General features: G+C 37.5%; 1 protein-coding gene across 1 annotated transcript in view; it reads left to right on the top strand.

Moving 5' to 3' along the window:
* LOC140165698 (FK506-binding protein 15-like) overlaps positions 1-24,129 on the top strand; it is a 126,449-nt gene that overhangs the window by 13,620 nt on the left and 88,700 nt on the right. The window contains 1 exon segment of the mRNA XM_072189007.1: positions 22,903-23,024. Within this exon segment, the coding sequence (XP_072045108.1) occupies positions 22,903-23,024 (122 nt within the window).

Genomic DNA, 24,129 nt, shown 5'->3' with positions numbered 1-24,129 from the left:
TCCAATTAAACATATTGTTTTAACCACAATGTAATAAAATTGATTAAAATACAAAAATTATTACCGCACTGACGCGAGTATAGTCCCACCTTTTTTAAGTTATTTATTTTTTCGGCTTTGGAGTGTCCCATGACCTAGACCTAAATGCTACGATCATTCATGGTTGACCTAAAAAAAAAAAAAAAATGTTTTTATTTTAATATGAAAATTGATAATTTGTATTCATGTCATACTTATTAATGATTTCAAAATGCATTCAAATTCACTGCATTTTGAAATCATTAATAGAGTATGACATGAATACAAATTATCAATTTTCATATTAAAAATACAAAACATCTTGAAATTTTTTGGGACTATACTCGCGTCAGTACGGTAATATTATTTGAAAAGCTGTATTATAATTAACTTAGCAAAACTACCTAAGGAAGTTGTGAATTGTAATTAATTTAATTACAGGCATGAGAATTTTCGTTGTCCAAATTTCCGCATTTTTAATTTTTAGCCCGCTTTTTAGCCCATTTTTGCCACATTTTACATACGTCGACTATACCCTGCTTTTATTTCAGAATTGTCCTGTTTGTCATGGAAATCTATTCTCATGCCTGACTTCATTCAAGTTGTAAACCAGTTTACAATTGTTAAAATAATTGTTGTAAAAACTTTGTGTGTGTAATCAGAGTTCTCTGCATATTTTAAGCATTAGAAATAAGTCTTAATTGTTTTAGTTTGTCTGTGACCATGAGACAGTTATGAGCAATCATTTGAGCCGGTGTGCTAACACTTTGAGGGAGGATCCATCACACATACACAGACTTGCCCTGAAGACTTAAGTATAGTCAACTTCCCATTCTATTTTAAAACTCATCCCAGCCTGGGTAAGAAAGTCTAACAAGAAAAGCAGGTGATGCCAAAAGATTTATAGCAACAAGATGCGGCAGGAGCTGTTAAGTAGCCCAATTTTGAAAATTGGGTGTATTTCAGCAGCAAATCACCCAATTGGGCAAAAACAATTAAAGCCACATTATAACATTTCTGTAAAAATAGATTACCCGGTAGTATTTATTTTCCATAAAATGTTAGCTTTTACTGTCAGATAAATTTTGAGACGAACAAGTGACGTAAAGCAAAGAAAATCGGAATTTACTACTAGCGCCAATGCATGTTACTCCAGCGTTTGTAACACGGTACGACCCTCTGATGGGGTGTGAGTATGTGTGTTCTGCACGCTGTAAATGTACTTTGTTATCGCATATGTGTTCGACTAATATTTCCATCGTAGTAATAAAATGATGGTTCCTGTGTATTCAAAATCTTGGATTTTGACAAAACTACAGCACCTGAAGTCGGATTTTTGCAGAGTATATTTGTTTACTAAAGTACATTACAATCCTGTAAAAACCAGAATTTAAATTTTTTTTGAGGGTGTTCTCCTCAGCAAATGTTATAATATAGCTTTAAGGAGCTGACTACCACTAAAACAAACAATCACTGGCTATTGTCTCATGTATTATCCTGAAAGCTATTGTTTCAAAATAACCAGAGATCATGCAAATTGACCCAGTTTAGTCTGAGACGAGTCTCTGTGTTCATATAGGTGTAGGCAAGTTACAGCTGCAGGCAGGTTTGTTTGAGCAGTTTTAAGTAGCCCAAATTGGTGGTTTGTGGGTCATATTGGCAACACAACACTGAGAATAAGTTAGCCTACCTACCATGTTTACAACACAGAAAACAAGTGATCAAGTACTTTTGACAGTCAGTGTAGCAATTATCATAATTAAATGATCATTTCCTACCACCAATTATTACCAACCCAGTTTAGACCAGGCTATTGTTTACATGCAATTTACACACATGTTATACTGGATTACACTTGGAATAAGTACTACTTAATGAAGCCTTTAAGCTAGTAACTGTAAGTAAATTAGTTTAATTTTTTCTGACAATATTTCTTTAAATGAGCATGTTGCAGTGTTTGTCATAATACTGTGCAGACATTTGTGTAATTAATTACGGTGCTGTGCCAGTTTTGTTCTGTTTCAAATAGTTTCAAATTTGCATAAGCTTCCTAGCATTGATTGGCCTATATTCTGAAGGATTATATTTGTACATTGTTATTTTCATGCATATGGTAGCTGTGGGGATTTTTAGTATTTCTCCCTCAAAATCCTGAAAGTAGCCATCGAAGGCGAAATTACAGGGTTGATTTTTTTTTTCAACATAGTAGCCTCGAAATGAAAAAAAATGTATTTTGAGGCCTGCTTTGATCTTGTAAAGAATGAGTGGGCCCAAAACTGTATATTTTCAACAGGCTGGTTTGGCATTTATATAATTTGTTATTGTGTCTGAAAATACAAACTTGATAGACTATATAGACTCTGGAAACAAGTATTCCTGGGTCTATGGATAGACCAAATGCATTCAGAATATGCACATGATCGTCATAAAGCAGTTCTGAACAAATTATTTAACAGTTTTGTTGTACCTAATGTACCTAATTAAATTCATAGGATGTCATCGATGTTCCCAAGGATTAATAATGCCTACATGTATATTTGTTAATTAAGTTATACTACTGCTAGCTGAAAAAAGAAGTGGTCAATTTATTTACTATGCTGATGAGTACCAACAAAGTTCTGACAAATTTTATCATTGCGTACCTTAGATGCATTTTTTCAAAAATAATATTTGCTCCATATTGATAAAAACCAATTAGTAGTACATTCAATATAATTTTGACAGGTATTTTCAAATCTCTGCAATTTAATTGATATCAAAGAACAAGGTAACTCTATTTTTCAAACTGTATAATTTCTTATTTCTCGGCCACAAGGGCTACAGTAAACTGTATCGCCCCAAAAGGACCCTGGTCATACAATATGTCATTTTCTGAACGACATAAAATTTACTTGTTTGACTGGTTTACCTAGCTTGGTGAATGTAAAACTTAACCTGCCGAGTTATTCACCCTGTTGCCGCAGCATGACGTATCAACCAATCACAAGCCTTTATTGTGTCCGTTTGTCTGCAATGCACATGCGCCACGCCGCTCAGTGGCAAGCGGCATGATAGTATGAAACCAGCATTACCCAGTGGGAAGGACAAGACCAAAAAAAAAAAAAGAAGAAAAACAAAACAAAATTTAGAGAGAGTTTAAATTAAAATTGACAGCTACATGTAGTATGTAAAAACAAAAGGTTGAGTACTCAACTAGTACCTGTAGGGAAGTTAAAAGATAGGAAGTACAGCACTAATAAGAAGAACAATACAGACATTAGACAAAAGTGGGGCAACCATGTATATCTACATGTCAAAGCTGCCTCAAATGACCTATTTTCCCCAGACCTTATTTGTTGTACACAGGGTTGCCAAACCCGCGATTTGGTAGCCCAGTTGGGCGACTTTTGAAGATTTTTCCCGCGACTTTTTACAATTTCCTGTCCCATAGAAACCAATGGTTAAGAAAAAGTTTGGGCGACTTTTCAACATGGCTCCTGCGACTTCCGATAGTTTCCTGCCCCATAGAAACCAATTGTAACGAGAAAAATTGGGCGACTTTTCGATTATTTGCCCGCAATTCGGGCTGAAATCTTTTGGCAACCCTGGTTGTACACTGTAGACATCACATTTACAAGGAAATGGCTACATTTTCTCTAGTTCTATTTTTAGAATTTTCTGGATTAGGTTTATTTGAGTACTAGTATTTGAGTTGTAAATTAAATTGTTAAAAAGTTTGATTGTTGAAATGTTTGCTCTGTTTGCTCTGTCATGCTAAAAAGCTTATATTTAAAGCATGTTGGCCTATGGAAAGAAAAATGAGAAACAGATTTGAAGATCAAGAACAAGTTGCCTAATTTAATTCACAATCTGGGAGTATCATATATCTAGGCTTCACTGAATATAACTGTTTTATATTTTATTTTAAAGCTTAGATTGTTATACGGTCATATTTTAACATTATGTGTCTAGCACGTGCCATGAAATAGGAATTATGAATACAAATGATGGAATTTACTATTAGAATCATGCAAGATTATATTTAGCCTATAGATATAAAACTGATTTTGAAGTTATGATCAAGATAATTTTATATATCCTAACACTACCAGTCAGATAAGGCTTTCTTATCATTCTTCATCAGTATGTCAGAATGAAATAGATATAAACGATGACATATGGCGATTCCCATAACCAGAGCCATCATCAGCCATCACTATTATTGAGAGTCAACTAGTTGATACATGTGTTTCTCTGTACAAGGAATAATTTAGGAGCTCAGTTTGATACCGTATTAGATAACTGGAATTACATACAATTGTGGAAAAACAGCAAAATACAGTGTCACATTTAATGTGGATAATGTGCTGAGAGAATTACAGAATTTATTTCCATGTGCATGTAGCCTGCTTGGATGAAACATGAAATGCCATAAGTAAGTTTCTTTGTGAAAGCTTAAAATTAAATGTATATTTAGCTTATCTTATTTGTGCAATTTAAGTGATGTAGGCCTACGTGTTGCAATCTTCATGATGAATCAATGATGAATATACCGAGCACTAAATTTGAAAATGTCTAAATTTTGTAAAGTTTGCTGTTGAAACACACTGAAAAAGTTCGAACATTGAATGTATTGAGAATCATTGAATTTCCTTTCATACAGTTATGACCAATATGCATGGAATAGCACAGTGAACTTTTATCGGCAACAATTAATCGACTCTAATTATGTTGGTCAAAAGAGATTGTAGGAGGTTCAGTGGATTAGACCTGGTTGATTTCTCTCTATTATGAGGTTCCCTGTTTAAAGGAAATGGTGTTAAGTCCACTCTTGTTATTGGTCATTACTGTTGAAATCCAGAGAAGATTTCTTACCCTTCCCAGAAACCTTTGCAACATGATTCATCTCATGTCATCAAATGATTTTCCCATTACTTTGTACAGGTTCCCTTTGTTTTCATTTTGAGAATAGACTGGCTAAACATGGTTTATAGTCAAGATATAAATTATTTTCCAAGATTAGGATGTGGTCTGTTTACTGAGGTACATCTTGTTGCTATCGACCCCAGAATTGACCCACAATGCACTGGATAGCAAATCAGTACAGAAAATTGAAATGGAAGAAATGCATTGTGGGAAGTGTACAATTTCCAAATTGCTAAAGCTCAGCTAGATAAAGTCGGACAGTCGGACACACCTACCTAATTTGCAGTGCAGTTTCATTGACGGGTGTGGGTAAATAACTATAGTATTGGCAAATATTTGTATAAGGTCATCTTAATTTTAAAAGTTTGTCTCGAAGCTCTTGCGCGACGTGCGTATTTGTAAAATAGAGTGTATTGGCTTTATTATTTTCCCTCTTTTTTTCAATTATTAACAAGAAAAATCATATTTTCAAAACGTTTAAAAAAAAGGGGAGGTCAATTTCTTTGTAGCTACATTCTTAACAGACTTATTTTTCTGTCAAACTTGTCCCAAAGCTTGTCTAGATAAATTGAAAAAATAAAATAAAAACCATGCAGAATTTTATCTAAGTTGAGATAGCTTCTGCTTTACTTGAAGTCTTAAGGGAAATTTTGAACCTGTGAACCCTTAACCCCATGAGAACTACCTGCCGATTGGCCAAAAAGAAGTTTTCATTAAATCAATTGGCCCAATCAGCAACATTCTGCGTGTTTCTACTGAGGGCCAAATTCCGTGTCATGCCGTGCCGTGCCGGGTCATGGCGGGTAACAAGCCCAGTAGAAATGATCTGGGTAATCGGTTGCCGTGTCATGCCGGGTCATGTGCTTGCCTTTCGGGATCCACCTCTTGAGGTCCTATGCCATGAGCTGCCATGCGTAGACATTTAAATTTAGGATACAACCGTCATGCCATGCGCACACTGAAATCTGTTTCCGTACTTCCGGTTTACAGGAAAAAAATGCCTTGCATCGTGCGAGACACGGCTTTCTGGTCTCAATAGAAACAAGCTGGGTAACGGTGGCCGGATTATGATCTGTATTTTGTGTCCGGAAAATAGCGGGTCAAAAAGCTGTACGCTCAGTATAAACACGCTGATTGTTAGAACAATTTCACCACAAAAAAAAATAGGGTGAATTATTTGCAATAACTCCATTCTGATTGGTGATTAAAGTGAAAATATCATGTAATTTCAATGCAATGTTAGATCAGCAGGTAGTGCTCGGGGGGTTAATTACAATCCATAGAGATGATGAAAATTTGTCCGCTCAAAAAAAAAATCTTGAAGAATTTGCTGAACGGAAACATTTGGGAAAAGTTGTTGCCCATTTTTTTTTGAATCAGGAGTAGACAGGTGCACAATCACAAGAAAAATTTCATTTCATTATTTTCATGTTTGTCTTTTTTTTTTTGTGCAAAGTGAATCAAGAGTAAGTTTATCCAAAGTATTCTTTGGTTTATCATTGCTGTGTTGTTAAGCATGAGGGCAGTATATAAATGTCTCCATAAAATCAGGCATAAAATTCCAGTTCTGTCATCTTGAGTAGATAGAGGGCAGTACACATGCTATGCTTACTGGTTGACCATCTACATGTAAGTGATTATGTGTTTTGTGTTTATACCATGGACTTGGTAATAATTCAGGCTATTTCAGGCTATTGCCTGAAGTCAGACTTTTTTGTAGTCCAGATTTATGCAATTTCTTTTATTTTCAGGTCATTTTAGGGCAATTTCTGGTAACTTTCATGCTGATTTTCAGGCTAATTCAGGCTTTTTGTCAAAAGTGATTCTCAAGTGCCTAGGTTTTGCATTTTTTAGAAGGTTTTTTGAAGCATTATGTATCCATTATAAAATGGCCACTTAAATTGCTGTCACATGTAATTTATGTTGTGCACATAACTTTCTAGCATTTTGCATCTATCACTGTATTGGGCCTTTAACTGATATTGTCAGCGATAAAATAGGTGACAGGTCTACTAGGGGCGCATCAATGGGGTTTATGTGGATGTAAAAATTCATTAAAGTTATTACTAAGGTTTTCGAGGGCTAGATAAATCCCTGTACAGAGAATGAGTATAGGTGACCCCGGTTCTCCGGGTATTTATTTTACATGACGCTACAGCGGCTACCCTTACGCTTTTCAACCCATAATAGATCGTGCAGCAGAGCGACTAGTTAAAGACTTGTAGCAGAGCTGACTCCATTTGTTTACATTCTGTTTTGACCTTGAATCAAGCAAATTTTTGGGCCGATTTCGGTAAAATAAAGGTTAAATACTTGGCGAAAATTGCATTTTATGTGAAGCTGAACACATGAACATGTAGAGGAGAGTCTTTATTTTTGTTGTTGGCTGGAGGCTCCATGTCGAGAAGTTACAGAAATGGTAGTATTTTGGCCGATTTGAAAAGGGACAAACCACAGAAAACTACAAATTTGACTTCTGAATCGAATTTGTTGTCAACGGAGGTCAACGGCTTGTGACATCATTCCGGGGTCACCTATAGCGCTAGTACATTATGCAACGCATAGCAGGTGAACCACTAGGTCTAATTGTGACTCAACAAATGTTTAAGTATAGATTACACAATATTTGGCATTTTTAGAACTGCATTATCTGATTATTAAGTTTTAATTGAACAAACCAGGGTATTTCATTAGATGATTAACATAAACAGCTCCATTTGTGAAGTTTGACCTTCGTTTTTAGGAAATTTGGTTATCTGTGAGTTTTACAAAAATCATTAAGTAGAACAAGAAGTCAACTGGAAGACTTGAGGATATTTATTAGTATGGCGTCTACAAAGGATTGAATTGTAGGATTTGTATGTTGCATTGTGGGTCAAGAGATCCACAGATCCTAGGATTGTTTCTTGGTGCCTGGATTTAAAATACATGTGACTGTACTTTGCATTATGGGTATGTGGTAAGTGTACTAAGTTCATGGTAAGCTAAGATTAACTCTCCACGCGGGTGTCGACTGCTGTCGACAAATTCAATTTTTTAATTAAAAATTTCAGAATTTTAAACTTTCATGACCATCTTTGGAATCAGCATGAAAAATCCATTAAAATGACTACAAAGAAGACTAGTATTGGTTCAGTGGTTCATAAGGTAGCTCTTGATATATTGAGAAAAGATCTCAAAACTTTATGTTGAAGCCTATGGCTAGCACGCAGTGAATTAAAAGGCAAGATTGTGGGACTCTATCTTTGCATGTCTTGCATGGAAGCTGGGGGAAATTGTGTAGTCATGGAATCACCTGTTTTACTAAATTACCACATATCCCGTGAAGTTTGATATTATGTGGGTGCTTGTAATCTCTTGGTAATGCATACTAAAATAACATTGAACATAATGTAACAACCAGTATTTATAGTGCCTTTTCATGGTAAGCGATGACCAAAGTGCTTTACAATGGTAATCAAGGATATTAATACACATTCGAAAGTACCACACGACATGTTTGGCACTGAGAACAGGACTCTCAACAAATACTTTTTTTGAGAACTAAAATGACCCATGCAGGAAAACTTGTGTACTTGACTAAATGAACCGATTGTTCAATTTTTCAACTCTTCCTATACTTTTGTACAGGAGCCAACCATTGTTAAAGTGTGGACTAGCACAATCCCAGCGGGCCTTATAAACAAGCATACACTGTAGAAGGGCAATTTGTCCGTACGCTGGCAATGCAACTGCATAAATGCACTGATTTTGAAGCTGCCACTGCAATCCAACATGGCGTCATTCTCAACTTGCGACGACACACACTATAGGAGAACCCTACTCTTGCACTCCTTAAATTGTGAGCTTCTTGAAAGTCCATGCAACAGCTGGATGGTTGTACAAATGATCAAGATATACTAGAGACTAAATCATTCATGTATTGGCAAAAAAAAAAACACTCTCACATATGGAGCTTAAGCCCTAACCGCCTAGGGGCTTTTTGGCTGACGGGAAGGGAAAGAAGGAAAGAATAAAGAGAGAAAAGAAAGAAAGAAGTTGTTTGCTCTGGGTGGGATTCGAACCGAGACCCCTCGCATGCCAAGCACTCGGTCGGCGACACTTTGCCACGGTCTTGGGCTTCGCTGGCCAGCGAAACCGTGCCTATATATCACTTAGGGCGATTGCGTCATCACACCACGTGGGATGCATGCACGAACAGCGCATATATCAAGTAGTATTTTGTAGTATTCAGGAGCGTTAGGGTTAAGGGAGCTGTAGGACAGCAATTGCCCTCACTATCCTTAAATTATAAAGCTTCTTGAACAGCGATCACTATACATGTATATCATGTTATTTTGTAAATGTTCTGTAAAAATGTTGTGCCTGCTTGGAAAGCAGTGCTTGCCACTGAAGTAGTTTAAATCCCTCAATAAAGATTTCACAAATCAAAAAAACTAACTTACAGCTACATGTACATGTACATGATGATATTATAGTTTACCAATTTTGAATGGCTTTACAAAACCTACAAATTGTTTTTGCTATGACCTTTTTTGGTTGATTTCATGTTACAAGATATGTTCTGCTTAGTACTTACATCCCTGAGGAAGGAAACCTGTATGTCTTGATGTGAGATATATGAGAGCTAGAGTGTGCAGCCTGAATGCATGAGCTAGCCTAGGCCTATCACGGAATTAACTGCAGCCTTCCCCTGCATGGATGCATATGGTTATAGGGAAGTTTCCTCACAGGCCACGTATCACTTGTCAGTATGGTGCATAATCTGCATATCGTTGCAAAAATGTTGACTTTTGTATAGCGAGTGTTGTTATAGCTAGCCCAAGATTTTTCTTCTTCCCTGTCTCTTCTACCATGCAGCCAATGCAACTGTCTCTGATTTGGGACAGGAGTGTTGGGTTACCCTTTTTGGACAAGTGACCTCCCTTTCCAGCTGCATTGCTGTCAGCACCTCAAGTCTCTCTACCAACCCCCTGCTTCCAAACATCTTTGAACAAGCCACATAACAGAATAAAAAAAAGTGCATTGATTTATAGTGCACTACGCACAGGCACAACGCCTAGACGTTGATCCACAAGCTTCAGCACACTTTTCAGGTTGTCGCTGACCACTACGGCCCCACATCATTCCATAAACCAGTTAACAACAAATCAGGGACTTTGCTGCTTCAATAGCGCACACCCTAGACAATCAACAAATAATCATCGCAACCAGGATCAGCTCCCTGAGTTTCGTACATGCCGGGTTACATGTACAATGAGACAATTAGCAGTAAGTTCCTTGTCCAGGGGAATTTCAAGCTAACTTAATTTTTCCACGAGAGCTTAATAGGCACCGCCAGGGTTCAAACCCGCAACCTCTCGCACCCTAGTCGAATGCCCTAAATCAATTTAAAGCTAACTTGACTGTTATAGGGGCCCCGAGGTGTACTTATAGTTTTAGAGAAGAAGAACTGGGACTCCCTATACCGCTACATACAATTGCACTGTCAGCTATGGGGAGAAAATTGGGGGTATTTGGGTCCTTGCCGACGGTGCGCCGAGATGACCAAAAAGTAATTCTGTGTTTCATCTGTAGCGTCTTGGTATCGTGTGTAGGTCGCATCAAGTGCATCTCTCAAGTCAAATACGCCATCATCCGTGTCGCTCTTGCATGACAAGCGCATTCCAAGGGTAACCAAATACCTCCCATTTTTGCTCCATTCCTGTATCAAGATGGCGGTCAAGTTCCGGTTCTCCTTCTCTAATTCTGTGGAACAAGCACATCTTCAAAAACTGAATGAAATTGTCTCATGTACCTACTACCTTGACTTGGCAGCACTGTAATTGCTGTAGACGTTGTACAGCAATACAGGAAACTGATACATAGTTAGTAATTATGCAATAATTGACTTTCAAAAGCACACACAGTGATATAGAGAGAATTTTCGCATTTTTTTACTATGGTGTATAAGAGCTTGGACTGTGATGTTTCAAGATGGGGTCTCCCTGTCAGTCCGAAACGCTGTCAATCCGAACCCTCATTTGTCCGAAAACCCGTTAGGACAAGGGTTTGGGTTAGGAACCCTAACAGGTTTTCAGACTGACGAGGGTTTGAATTGATGGTGTTTTGGACTGACGGGGTGTCCCCTTTGTGGACTGTTAGAAATACAATATATGTCAAGGTTTTCAAAATAGTGTTAGTCCCAAGCTGCTGGTAGCCTACCAGTAGCCTAACAGTTGATTATTTAACTTTTCTAATTTACTAACACAAAAATATTTTAAAACTTTACTCAGAACCTTCAAATAAAAAGTACTTCGTTTTCCAAGAATGTGTGGAAAAACTATTTCAACTGCTAGCAGTAGCAATGCCAATTTTGATTTGGAAAAAAGAAAAGAAAGACAAAAAACACCTCTGGCCTTAGTCATTCCATGCAATTCCTAAGACAAGAAACAAAAAAGTAATATTATAAGGCCTTAAGGGATCCAAAATGAATGTGTTACGGCGCTTGACCCATTATTGCAGAATAATGGGCTCTCATGTGACATGTTTTAACAAATCACAGTGCGCGATTTTGAATAATGGGTCGTAAGAGTAATAGAATTTATTTTAGTGGATGGATATCAATCCCACCAACACCCAAATGATGTTAGTAATTAATAAGTAAATCAAGTTCAGACAAACTCCAAACATGAAATATTGTATTACTAGCTGTGGCTCTTGAAGACTTTTCAGCATCAAATTCCCCACAATATAGTTTACTTAAGGGATCCAAAATGAGCGTTTATTGCGTTTCGACAGTATTTTTTGTGGGACATGAGAGCACCTCAGACCTATCGAATTGCATTCTGAATATGAAGCATGTCTTGCTGATATCAAATAATTTGCATTTTTAAAAATCACAATATAATACAAATTTTATGACAAATTATAAAAATTTGATATTTTTCAAATTTTTGATATATAACAGTCCTCGGAGTAAATTATATAAATCTAATGATATATTCTTAAAGTGTATGTAGCAGGGAGGAAAAGCCGACGGTCAATTGAAAATTTTGACCTTTTCATATTGAAGATATGGATTTTTTCCCCAAAAGACCTAATTTTTTTTTGCTGTTTTGGGAAAAAAATCCATATCTTCAATCTGAAAGGTCAAAATTTTCAATTGATCGTCGGCTTTTCATCCCACCTACATACACTTTAAGTATAAATCATCAGATTTATAAAGTTTACTTCAAGTACTGTTAAATATCAAAATATCAATTTTTAATGATTTGCCATAAAATGTGTATTAAATTGCTAATTTCAAAAATCAAAATTATTTGATATCAGAATGACATTCTTCATATTCAGAATGCAATTCGATATGTCTGATGTGCTCTAATGTCCCAAAATAAATACTGTCCAAACGTTCATACCCCAGCCCTTAACAAGTGGCAATATTTGTGATGCTATCTAATCCACTTGAGGCAAATGTGGCAGTTGTGAAATAGAAATATGCAAAAACAGGGAACAGGGAAAATATAATAGATCAGAAAATGTTCATTATAAAAGCTCATACCTTTGCCACCAATTCACCTTTGCCACCAAGTGAGGATTTCAACAATAGTATTCTTTGTTAGAGGGCTAGTTGATGTTGATAATAACTCAATTTTCAAAATGGCCTCGTAGCCTTGTTGGATCAGATTGTGGCACATTTTATAATTCTTTACACCTTTGACTGTCGATGTTCATCAATTCCCCCATCAAAGTGTTGCAGGGGTTCTCAATAGGCAGCCTGCGGGCCAGAACTGACCTGCCGACCAATTCACCTTATCGGTAAATCCCATAAGCCTTTGCGAGTACACCTGAGATGTTGTCATTTGACGACACAGTAACAATGTTCGATAAACGATTTGCGCATCGGTTTAGATTGGCGTGACGTCAAATGGCAACATCTCAGGTGTACTCGCAAAGGCTTATGGGATTTACCGAAAAGGTCAATTATAGTTGGCCCTTGAGCAGCTTTGAAATGTACAGTAAATGTAGCGAAACAAGGTGTATTTGGACCTCAAATACAAATCTTTGAAATGATTTTGGCCCTCTATGGTTGGTGAGTAAATATTATTGAGAACCTCGACTACATGTATATATACTAGGCACCGGAGTTTTGCGCGGTTCGCGCAAAAGCGCACTTTTTCGCGCATTTGGGTGTCCAAAGCGCATTTTGGGTTCCATCGAGAATGTTCACGATTTTGACCCATCGATAAGCTTAAAGTTAAAACTTACGATTTTATGCCCCAAATCGGCAGCATTTACAAGAAAATTCACGCAATATTGGTTCTAACTTCACTTATGTACATCAAAATACAAATAACGATCATTAAACCAAGCATAATGTGGGGAAATTTACCCTTGCTTTCGACATTTCGATCGACAATTTTTTGTGATGGTCGCCATCTTTATTTTTTATTTTTTCCAGAAACTGGAAATGAACCCGGAAATGACCCGGAAGTCGGTCGTAATTGATTGACATGCCATCGTTTTACCGATGTTTTTTCGTGTTTTGCATTGATAACAGGGGATCACGCATTTTAGCGCATTTTGACCTATTTTTGGCGCATTTTCGGCAAGATTTTGAAAAAAGTGGCCAGCGATTTTGCTGTTTTAAATCGCGCAAAACTCCGTGCCTAATATATACTAACATGAGCCAGATTTATAGGCACTGACTTTGGCAAACCAAGAATAGCAAGTTTACCGTTATCCCATTGAAATTTCTCCTTGAATACTCAATGCAGACTTAACACCCCTGCAAGGGTTTTAGATCTACAGATTTCCTGTGACTAATATCACCATACTAACAGTTATGTATGATGTTTATGTAGAATGTTTAAGAAATTTACTGTTTAGGCCTACATGGTGTGATGCCATCATCTGATCATGTGAAATATCGATATACCTTATATCCTAGAATAGATGCCCTGGGTGTTGCATTTTCCAAAAGGGGGGATGGCGTTGAACTTAGAACGATGACTTCTGGATCACTTCCGGTTTACGATCAGACTTTCGCCAACTACCAATGCCATTAGCGATCGTGTGTGCACCTTGGTAAGCTTATTGCACAAGATAGCATGGAAATATCAGCATTTTTGAAACATCTTCGTTGAAAAAAAAATGGTGGGGGCGTTTATTAGAAGGGGCAACTATTCGAGGATATACAAATTTGCTAAGAAAAGACAGAATTTATCCTTTTTTGGGAGGGTATTTTTGTTTTTTGTTTTGCATTGCATCACTTTTGGTGGGGAAATTAACCCCATGAGAACTACCAGCCGATTGGCTAAAATGAATATTGTGTCCAATTTTTGAACCAATCAAGGAGGGTATTAATAAGGTCATCTGCAAATGCAAGTTTGACCATAAATAGTTTAAAGCCTAATCATAATTGGCAATTGAAATAAGCATTTCAAGTTACCAATCAAGCAGAAATGCTGTTAGATGACCAGTACTGTCCAGGAGGTTAATCTCAAATGGATATTGATGTAAACCTGGGAAGTTTGAGCTAAGGGGTTTTTTTGTTAATTAAGGGGCCTTGGGTGTGACCAGGTCAATGATAACAAGTAAGATTCAAATTTGTAAAACGTATGAACATTTAAAAATTTGCAAATGTTCTTATGTACAAATCCAAAAATATTTCGGTATAAAGATCTTGGTTGAGAATGTTGAAAATTTGAAAAACAAAACAAATTAAAACTTCACATGCCCTAAAATATGACCCCTTCCAAGAGTGTGTCTAAATGTATCGTCAGAAACTCCAGTCCATGTAACTATTTAACTGATAAATTTCCTGTCATGCCCTAGGAATTAAAAGCTTAGGATTACACAGCATTGGTCAGACCTCAACTGGAATACTCATCACACAGCAGCTTAAATCTATTCGATGAAGGGCTGCAAAATTTGAATGAGTGACTACAGTAGAGCCTGTAGCCCACAACCACAAGTATGATGGCCGAATATGAATGGTAAACTAGGACGCAAAGTGGATCGACTCACCCTCATGCAAAATTATCAGTGGTCAGGCAGCCATTCCGAAGCAAAAGTTTCAGCAACCAATCAAACGTAGCCTAAGCAACCAATCAAATGTCGCTCCAGAAGCCTGTCCAGAAGCAACCAATCAAACGTCACTCCAGAAGCAACCAATCAGACGTCACTCCAGAAATCTTCACACAATGTACCAGAGCATTTCAAAGACTAACAGGAAAGAAGGATTGTTGGGCGTAATTCATAATTATTTTCCCAAATTCTACAAAAGACTGGAACCAATTTACCCAAAAGACTAGTTTTAACATACAAGAAACCAAAGCATGCAAGAAAAAAAACCCTAAGCTGTTACCAGTATAACCCAATTAAATCTACTGGTGTACTGCACACAATGCCTTCTCACCTGGCTTTGCATGAATTGTTGGAAGTATTGGAACAGAATGGAACAGAAAAACAAAACAAAAACAAAGCAAATGATGAAAAGCTCTCGATCTCATTGCTAACCTCTGCTGTGCGTGATGTGATGCAGGACTTTCATATACAAAAAAAAAGCGCAGTGATTTATAGTGCGCTACGCACAGGCACAATGCCTAGATGTTGATCCACAAGCCTCAGCACACTTTACAGGTTGTCGCTGACCACTACGGCCCCACATCATTCCATAAACCATAAAACAATAAATCAGGTACTTTTGCTGCTACATGTACAAGAGCGCACACCCTAGACAATCCACAAATAACCTTCGCAACCAGGATCAGCTCCCCGAGTTTCGTACTGGGTACAACAAGACAATTAGCAGTAAGTTCCTTGTCCAGGGGAATATCATGTTAATCTAATTTTTCCACAAGAGCATACTAGGCACCGCCAGGGTTTGAACCCGCAACCTCACGCACCATAGTCAAACGCCTTATCGATTGAGCTAACTTGACTGCTATTCCAGTTATACTATAGATGTTATAGCGTGTCTCATTAAGCAGGTTAGATGGTCCCACCCTCAATGTAACCTGCTTATGTCCACATATAACATTCTGGCAAAATAAGACCAAACTGCTCATACCTACATCCTGATATCAGAAGATCAGTGTGAATTTGATACAAAATCAACCAACTGTTGTGAGCTAGGAAAATAATCTTGATAGCATCTTTTGTGATATATCATCACATTATATGGTTCACCTTGAGTCACCTTTGCAAGTATTGTGAGTAACTAAGTATCATTTTTTGCACAACTCCAAAGAAAAGGAAGGTATGGTATTATAACAGCTTAATTGGCTGCTTGGCTATTCCTGTTGAATTCCGCACACCCCCTATGGAAGACATGACCTTAATCTTCCACACAGGGAATTTCAAATGGGGTTTCCTGAATAGGTGATTCCATTTGAAATCGGCACCCTCTATGTTGGAGATTAAGTTAATGTCTTCCATAGAGGGTGTATGGATTTCAATTGGAATAGCCCATTTCAGCATCTGGGCTATGCCATTGCTTCAAGCAAGTGTCTACTGCAGGCGACAGGCTGCAAGGCACTTGAAGAAACGGATGTACAGGGTTGTATAGGTGACTCAGCCTATAACTGGCTGGCTTTCAGTGTGCAGGCTGCTTACCGGGGCACCTATTTCCCCTCCTCAACTTATCTAATATCAAGCCTGTTAGATTTGGAAGAAAAGAAGACAGAGAGAGAAATAAAATGGCTGCCATATTTGAGGAGTAAAGGATATTTTCACCTTGTGCGGCGTTTCACAGGTCTTGGTTCATTTCCAGGAGATTAGGAGGTTGATGACGAGTACGATACAGAATGTCTAAAAGGTTGGTTTAATCAAATCAGTTCAGGTTTGTATCTATGTCATAGTGTTGTTGCTAATACAGGTTGCCACCGCTTGCATGCCTGGGTATTTCCTGGATCCCGTGCAAAGGTCAGATTAAGAGAGTTTTTTTCCCCTTCGTACTAAAATGGTTTGACGTTTGCATGGTTGGATTTTTTTGAAGGCCAAGAACAAACTGTCGGTGACATATCGACTATGAGTTATTGGAAGCGTGTTGCAAGATAACAGTTGTATCGCCCACAACATTTGCTCTCAAATTTGAGGTCATGGAAATAGAATTGCAGTGCTTTGGCATATCTAATAGGAAGGGGCTGACTACTGGCATACAGACATAGTGACAGATTGGCTGGCTATCTCACTCAATGTAACAGAGAATTTGTTCTTCGTTTGTGCTCTCACTGTTTGTGGTTTACTGAATTGAGGAACGGTTCCTGTCAATCTGATGGGATGTACACAGCTACTACTACAAGGAGAAATAGAAACCTGAAGGATTTAGCGCTAATCGGATTTTAACGTTTGGATACATTTGTGTTTTATGCGATTTTTGGAATAACATTTGATGTCAGGATTTCTAACTGTAGCTGCTTCATGAACACATCATGCCAATGTATGTATTCAGATCTATATGTAGTACTATTCAAAGGATCTAGATCATTTTGCTAAAAGTTAGATGAGCAATGTTTTTAGTGCTTTTTCTATCTTGAACTCTTACTTGTATAGTGAGTTTAACATTTACTACTTGAAAACATTTGGTGTGTATTCAAATCTTGGCAATCTGTCCAATATGTAAGTAACAGTAAGTTCTTATTTTGAAGATAAACATGTAAACTATATTGTGGTGAATTTGATGCTGAAAAGTCTTCAAGAGCAAGAGTAACAGCTAGTGATACAATATTTCATGTTTGGAGTCGGTAAAGTTTGTCAGGGAACAGCAGTGGCGCATCGTGGCGCTCCTACCACGGGGCTGAAGAAAATTAAATTTTGCCGCCCCTTCCTCAACAGCCCAAAAAGGTTGACCCAATTTTTTTTTCGGTGGTTTGAAAAAGTGAAGAGGAAAAAATTTTAAAAAAGGGTTTTTGGCGCTACCGCCCTAAAAGCAACACATTTTTTTATACTTTTCAAATTTTTTCCGCTCTTTTTTCTTTACTAATTCTTTTTGCCGCCCCTGTTTTTGGTGCCCTTCTTCTTCCGCCGCCCTTCGCTTTTGGCCGCCCCTGGTTTTTTACCCTGGGGCTCATACTCAAATCCCCCACAAAAAATACGCGCATGAACAGTTTGAACTTGATTTACTTATTAATTATTAACATCATTTGGGTGTTGGTGGGATTGATATCCATCCACTAAAATAAATTATAAGGGATACAAATATACAGCATAATTCTGGTTTACCCAGCGTACATACATGTGTGTTAGATAAGAGTTAGGGTTAGGGTAATAGTTACGGTGTGTGGGTATAATTGAAGACCAAATTAAAAAGACTAGTTTGCGTATGATGTCCTGTCAACCATACCAAAAATGCTGTATTGCACAGGTCAGCAAGCAATCATGTCACGCCTTTGCCCTGACGTCAAACGCAAACTAGTCTTTTTAATGCGGTCTTCAATTTTAATTCCAGTATTATTCCCAAACTACAAGTGTTACACATTCAACATGGAGTGTTACACATAGTTGTATATAAATAAATAAAATTTTCCACCAGGTTCGCCGTCACAAATAATAAAGGAGACAAGTAGAAAGAGTGATCCCGCCTGGGAATTGAACCCAGGACCTCGGGTTTATGAGACCTGCGCCTTAACCACTGGGCCACTGGAGCTTCATGATTAGGCTGGTTGAAATTCGAACCCATAAGCGGTCACTTAAACTTATCTCCTCCCCGCAAATAGCCCATAGTAGCTAGGGCCTTAAATGCAGGAAAAAAATTCTGTTTATTTATACAATTCACGTCGATCATGCCACTGTTTTTCCATGTATAGTTGTATATGTTCAATTTTTTTCATGATGGGTGCAATTTTTTCAAAGGTGCACCATATCTGTATGGATGTATAATGTGTGCACTCTATGTGTAAAATAATTGGCAAGGTGCAGGTTTTTGCCAACTTGGACACATCCATTCATTCATAAAGGAAACTACATCACCTTGTAAAAGTCAATGAGAAAGAAAACAGTGTTTAAGGGATCTGGAATGAGCGTTTTGACAGTATTTTTTGTGGGACATGAGAGTACATCAGACATATCGAATTGCATTCTGAATACAAAGAATGTGTCTGATACCAAATAATTTTCATTTTTTGAAATTCACGATATAATACAAATTTTATGACAAATTATTAAAATTTGATATTTTTCACATTTCTGATATATAACAGTCCTCGAAGTAAATTTTTTTAAACCTAATGATATATTCTTAAAGTGTATGTAGCTGGGAGGAAAAGCCGACGATCAATTGAAAATTGTGACCTTTCATATTGAAGATATGGATTTTTTTCCCCAAAAGACCTAATTTTTTTGGTGTTTTGGAAAAAAATCCATATCTTCAATACGAAAGGTCAAAATGTTCAATTGATCGTCGGCTTTTCATCCCACCTACATACACTTTAAGTATAAATCATCAGATTTATGAAGTTTACTTCAAGTGCTGTTAAATATCAAAAATATCAATTTTTAATCTAAAATGTACTACATTGCTAATTTCAAAAAATCAAAATTATTTGATATCAGAAGGACATTCTTCAGTATTCAGAATGCAATTCGATATGTCTGATGTGCTCTAATGTCCCACAATAAATACTGTCCAAACGCTCATACCCCTTCCCTTACTTGAGACATGTTATAATCCACTCTACAATAGGAAGCAATTTAATGCGAGACTACCATGAAGCAAGTCAATCAAGTTGAAAATCTGTCAATCAGTGCAATATGTACTGTACTGTTATTGGTCAATTTTGTGTTCATTTGATTTAATTTGAGGATATGGGTGTGGTAGGTCTGTGCAATTTGCCAGTGAAGTGTTACATGTAATCCGATTATCACTATGTCAACTGGATCACGCTTTTGAGTTCTGCACCACGATCGAAATGATCGCAACACATAGTCTATGGTATCTAATACCAATTCCAAAAGGTGTGTGATCCAGTTACCAAGGAGTTATGCAACCACTTCGCTGGCAAATAGGATACCACATGGAATCCAAATCAGATGCGGATTATAAGGTTCAAATTCGTGTGTTATTATCCAATCGGTAATCTCGGTAAAATAACTGCAGCAGACGCCATTTTCAAGATAAACGCATCTGCAGAATCGCCGTTGTGTACCATAATGCTACGTCTGAAGGAACGGTGACGCGCGGGGTCGAGACACCGTGTGGTAGTAGGGGTGCGGAAGTTTTTACTACTTCCCTGTGTGCGCGTAATTGCACAGGCGCGGGGAAGTAGTCAAAATACCGTAAGATGTCTGGATTACCTAATAAATATTTATGACGTATGGTATAGATAGATACATGTAGGATATGTGATGTCATTTGACTTCACTCAATTTAAAACTTGACCTTGACCAACTGACCATTTAGGAAAATTGTGGAAGCCTTAATCAATTTAAGCCTACATATAAGCCTGATGCAGACATTGTTACTGTGCAGTTCGCTGTGTGCAGTAATTGTCGGCGCAGGTGGGGTGCAAACTGCACTGATGCTGGCCGACTTGCACTTGAGGGAAAAAAGAGGGGGTGCAGATTGTTTCAAACGATTATTCAGAGATGGAAGATCTTTCCAAAAATAATAGAGTTAGTGATGAATTAACATATTGTTGCGATGACTCTGCCCCCATGACGCGACACTTGTAGCAACACTAGTTATGCTCGCTTTGTTCTAATTGCATGGATAGGAAAATAAGCGTGCACTCAACTTGGGCTAGCTAGAACCCTGATCATGCACTTGTGACACATTCAAACAAGATTAGGCATTCATCACTGAAGTAGATATTGATGTAGGTGAAAACAAGTGTTCATCGTGCAAGTTATTTTGTTTTCTTTGAAAATATCTCAAGACCTTTGAAACTGCCGTAATTTTGTTAGAGTTTTCAGCATGTTATGGCTTCTGGGTGTGAAAAAATGAAATTGATAGCACAACAATTAACACATTTTGTATGATCATATCAAATTTACTAGCGTGTAAGTTGACCTTTGGCCTTTAACCCTGACACATTAAGAACATCTTAATTGTGATTTTGTATGACTTGTGGTTTGAAATCATTTAACTGTATTCGATCCAATAAGCACCCGTGTCCCAATAAGCGCCCACCCAGGGCATTTTAAATTTGCTAAAGGGTACCATTAATGCAGAAGTGACAGATACATGTTGATAAAGTGAAAAAGCTGGAGGACTACAAGTTCTGTGTAAACTTGCAATACATTTTCTGCATCAGAAAAGCTCACTAGAATGCATCAGGACCCTTTAATAACGTATATATATTTGTCTCTAATAAACGCACCTTACGAAAAAATCAGGTAAACCAGGTAAAAAATAAGCGCCCACCCAAAATGTTTTTGTTTAGCGCCCTGGGCGCTTATTGGAATGAATACAGTACATCTTTCTTAATTCAAACCCAATATTTAAGTTATATCGCGGATTTAAACTTCCGATTTGGCATAGAGTCAATATACCTTATGATTCATCTTTCAAAATGGCAGTAACAGGGAAATATGCCAAGCACATTGTTTCCTAGTTAAATTTGAAGAAGGGAACCGATTCATAATGTGAGTTGTGCAAGCAAACTGAGTCACAAAGATGCATTTGAAATATATCGAGAGCTTGGTAGCGTAACATGCATACACACATGATATGCGTATAAAACATGCGTCTAGTGCTCTGCCTCACCTCCATTTTGAGAGACAATGAGATTTTAATGAAGAAAGGAGGCGGCATGTATACTTCACCCTGGCAGGGTGCAAGACAATGTGAGACACAATTAATATATGTGAGGATTGGAAATAAATGATGAAAGCGCAAGAAATTAGGATTTAAATAACTTTTATGAAGCACAGGCAAACTGATATAAATTGAGAGAGCAGAGGTTTGAACCCTGGACCCCATGATTTCTGGTCGAGAGGTATATCACTGGACTACCTTGTGAACTCAGGTAGTCCAGTGGTATAACAGGGGTAGTGTGGATTTGAAATGGAATAGCCCATTTGGGATAGCACTTTCTTGGCCAAAAAAAAGTTGTTTGCTTGTCTCGTCCGACCGACCGTTTCAGCAGTCCCGACTGTAGAACTTCTGGTTTTTTTAAAGAGGTTTTTTTACAATTTTCCCAAAATATCATGAACTTTTGTCTGAAAAACTGAAGATATAAAATAAATGTAAAATAGCATTTCCTGCATGTTTCACTCTGTCCAGTCGTACCTGGCCGACGGTCCGATATTTCATATTATCATCCTCAGCGTCTGCACATTATTAAAACACTGCTGAACTTTATAATACGGTATTTCAAAACGATGCAGTATGGTATTTTAAGTCTACCTTAAGTAATACCTTGAATATGTCTTTGGTGGACATTTTGTGGTCAGTGAGTGTTTCACATAAACATTGCACTTTTGGTACTTTAAAAAATAAAAAAAGATTTAAGAAAAAAAACTTTCCGACCGACCGACCCAACTTCTAAAAGTGATCTATGTACAAGCAAACAATTTTTTGGGGTCTGACTATAAGTTTATTCAGAGGGTAAGCATAATGAATTTAATCAGGTGAGTACTTAATAATGTCATATTTTGCAAGTTAACAAGTCACGACACTTCTTTGTTATTGATGCAGCAGTTGAGGAGTAAAGTTGGTTTTTTATTACTTCCGTGGTCCGGGTACGCGCTGGTGAATTGCGATCGCGTAGAAGTGACAAGGTCGCCTACTACGCGCCGCGCCAATGACCAATGGGTCAACCGGCTTGTTGTCAAGTGCGTTGATCAGCCAATCAGTGTGATTGTTTATTTCTTCTGTGTGTACGCTCGTCTACGCTTGGCGTACAGCTCGGACCACGGAAGTAATAAAAATATAACTTTAGTGTCATTCATATGCAGAGCAGCCAGTGTCATGATTTTCTAAAACTCGCTTTATAATGCCAACACATTCTAATACTAATAATATGTTATTTTGTTTTTGAATTATCTTTGACTCAGGTCCAAATTAAGTTCCCTGTTTGGGATGGACCGAGCAACTAATCAGGGCGGTAATGAGTCTCTCACCTACACAGCACCAAAACAGCCAAAGAAAACAAAGGGAGGAGGCCATGCTGTGCAAGGTAATAGCAATGGAGTGATATCATGGACAGATAACAGACTGCATGCAAGCAGTCAAAGTCTCAGCATCAACCAATAATGAGGGCAGATTGTTCCATGAAATGTGACAGGCAAAACTGCTATGCACTTAGCACGTATTTTTACGGTCTATCGTGTAATGGCGAAGGCACGCAAAGCTCTATCGCGTATACGCAAAGGCACGTAACACTGGTATGATTGTTAGAAACAGCACATTTTAAGAATCGGCCCTCAAGAATATGCAGGAATTAACAGCATACAATGCACGGGGACTTTGACTGTTGATACATGGTCTGTAGTAGTCTGTGAGTGATATACATGTACCTACAGTGTCTTAAAGGCACATCACATTGGTTGGGCGACTGAAATTTTACAATGTTCTTATTTTCACTTCATGATGTGGTACATTTATAACTGTGATCTGCTCCCACGAAATGAGCATAAAGTCGCATGTTGGTGGTTTTGAGAGGTTCCAGTTGTTCTATTGCTGTCCTTTTTGTGAAGGCACAATGGGGACATAATATAGTTGTTACGTTAAATGTTTAAGTCATTCTTACATGTTTCTCATTTGCAATTTTAATTTTCTGAGTATTAAACCCATAATTCATCAAATTTCCAGTCAGCATTTTCATTAACTTGTGGAATACATCTCTTTTGATGTATTCCACAAGTTAATGAAGAATGTGGCTGAAAATTTGATGAATTATGGGTATATTACTCAGAAAATTAAAATTGCAAATGAGAAACATGTAAGAATGACTTAGGCATTTAGCGTAGCAGGCTGACGATATGCTGTACTCTGTATTCAATTCTGTTCCCATTCTCAAAGGACATACCACTGGCAATACAGGTGTCTTCAAGCAAAGAACAGCAACTATATTGCAACAGGATCTACGTTGGACACTGCACTATTTGATCTTGCAATTTAACTAATTGCAATGTAACTGATTAACTTTTTGACAAATAATCTTGATTTTCACTGCAAAAATGGGTCATCAATTTACAGATACAATTTTTAGACAGATGAGTAATAGCAATATCAGTTGAATAGAGACATTGATAGCTGACATTGTACAGGGTGAGTAAAAA

The sequence above is a fragment of the Amphiura filiformis genome, chromosome 12, assembly GCF_039555335.1.
Source record: "Amphiura filiformis chromosome 12, Afil_fr2py, whole genome shotgun sequence".
NCBI classification, from domain to species: Eukaryota; Metazoa; Echinodermata; class Ophiuroidea; order Amphilepidida; family Amphiuridae; genus Amphiura; species Amphiura filiformis.
The sequence above is the reverse complement of the archived record's forward strand: the minus strand, read 5'-3'. Positions and strand labels throughout refer to the sequence as shown.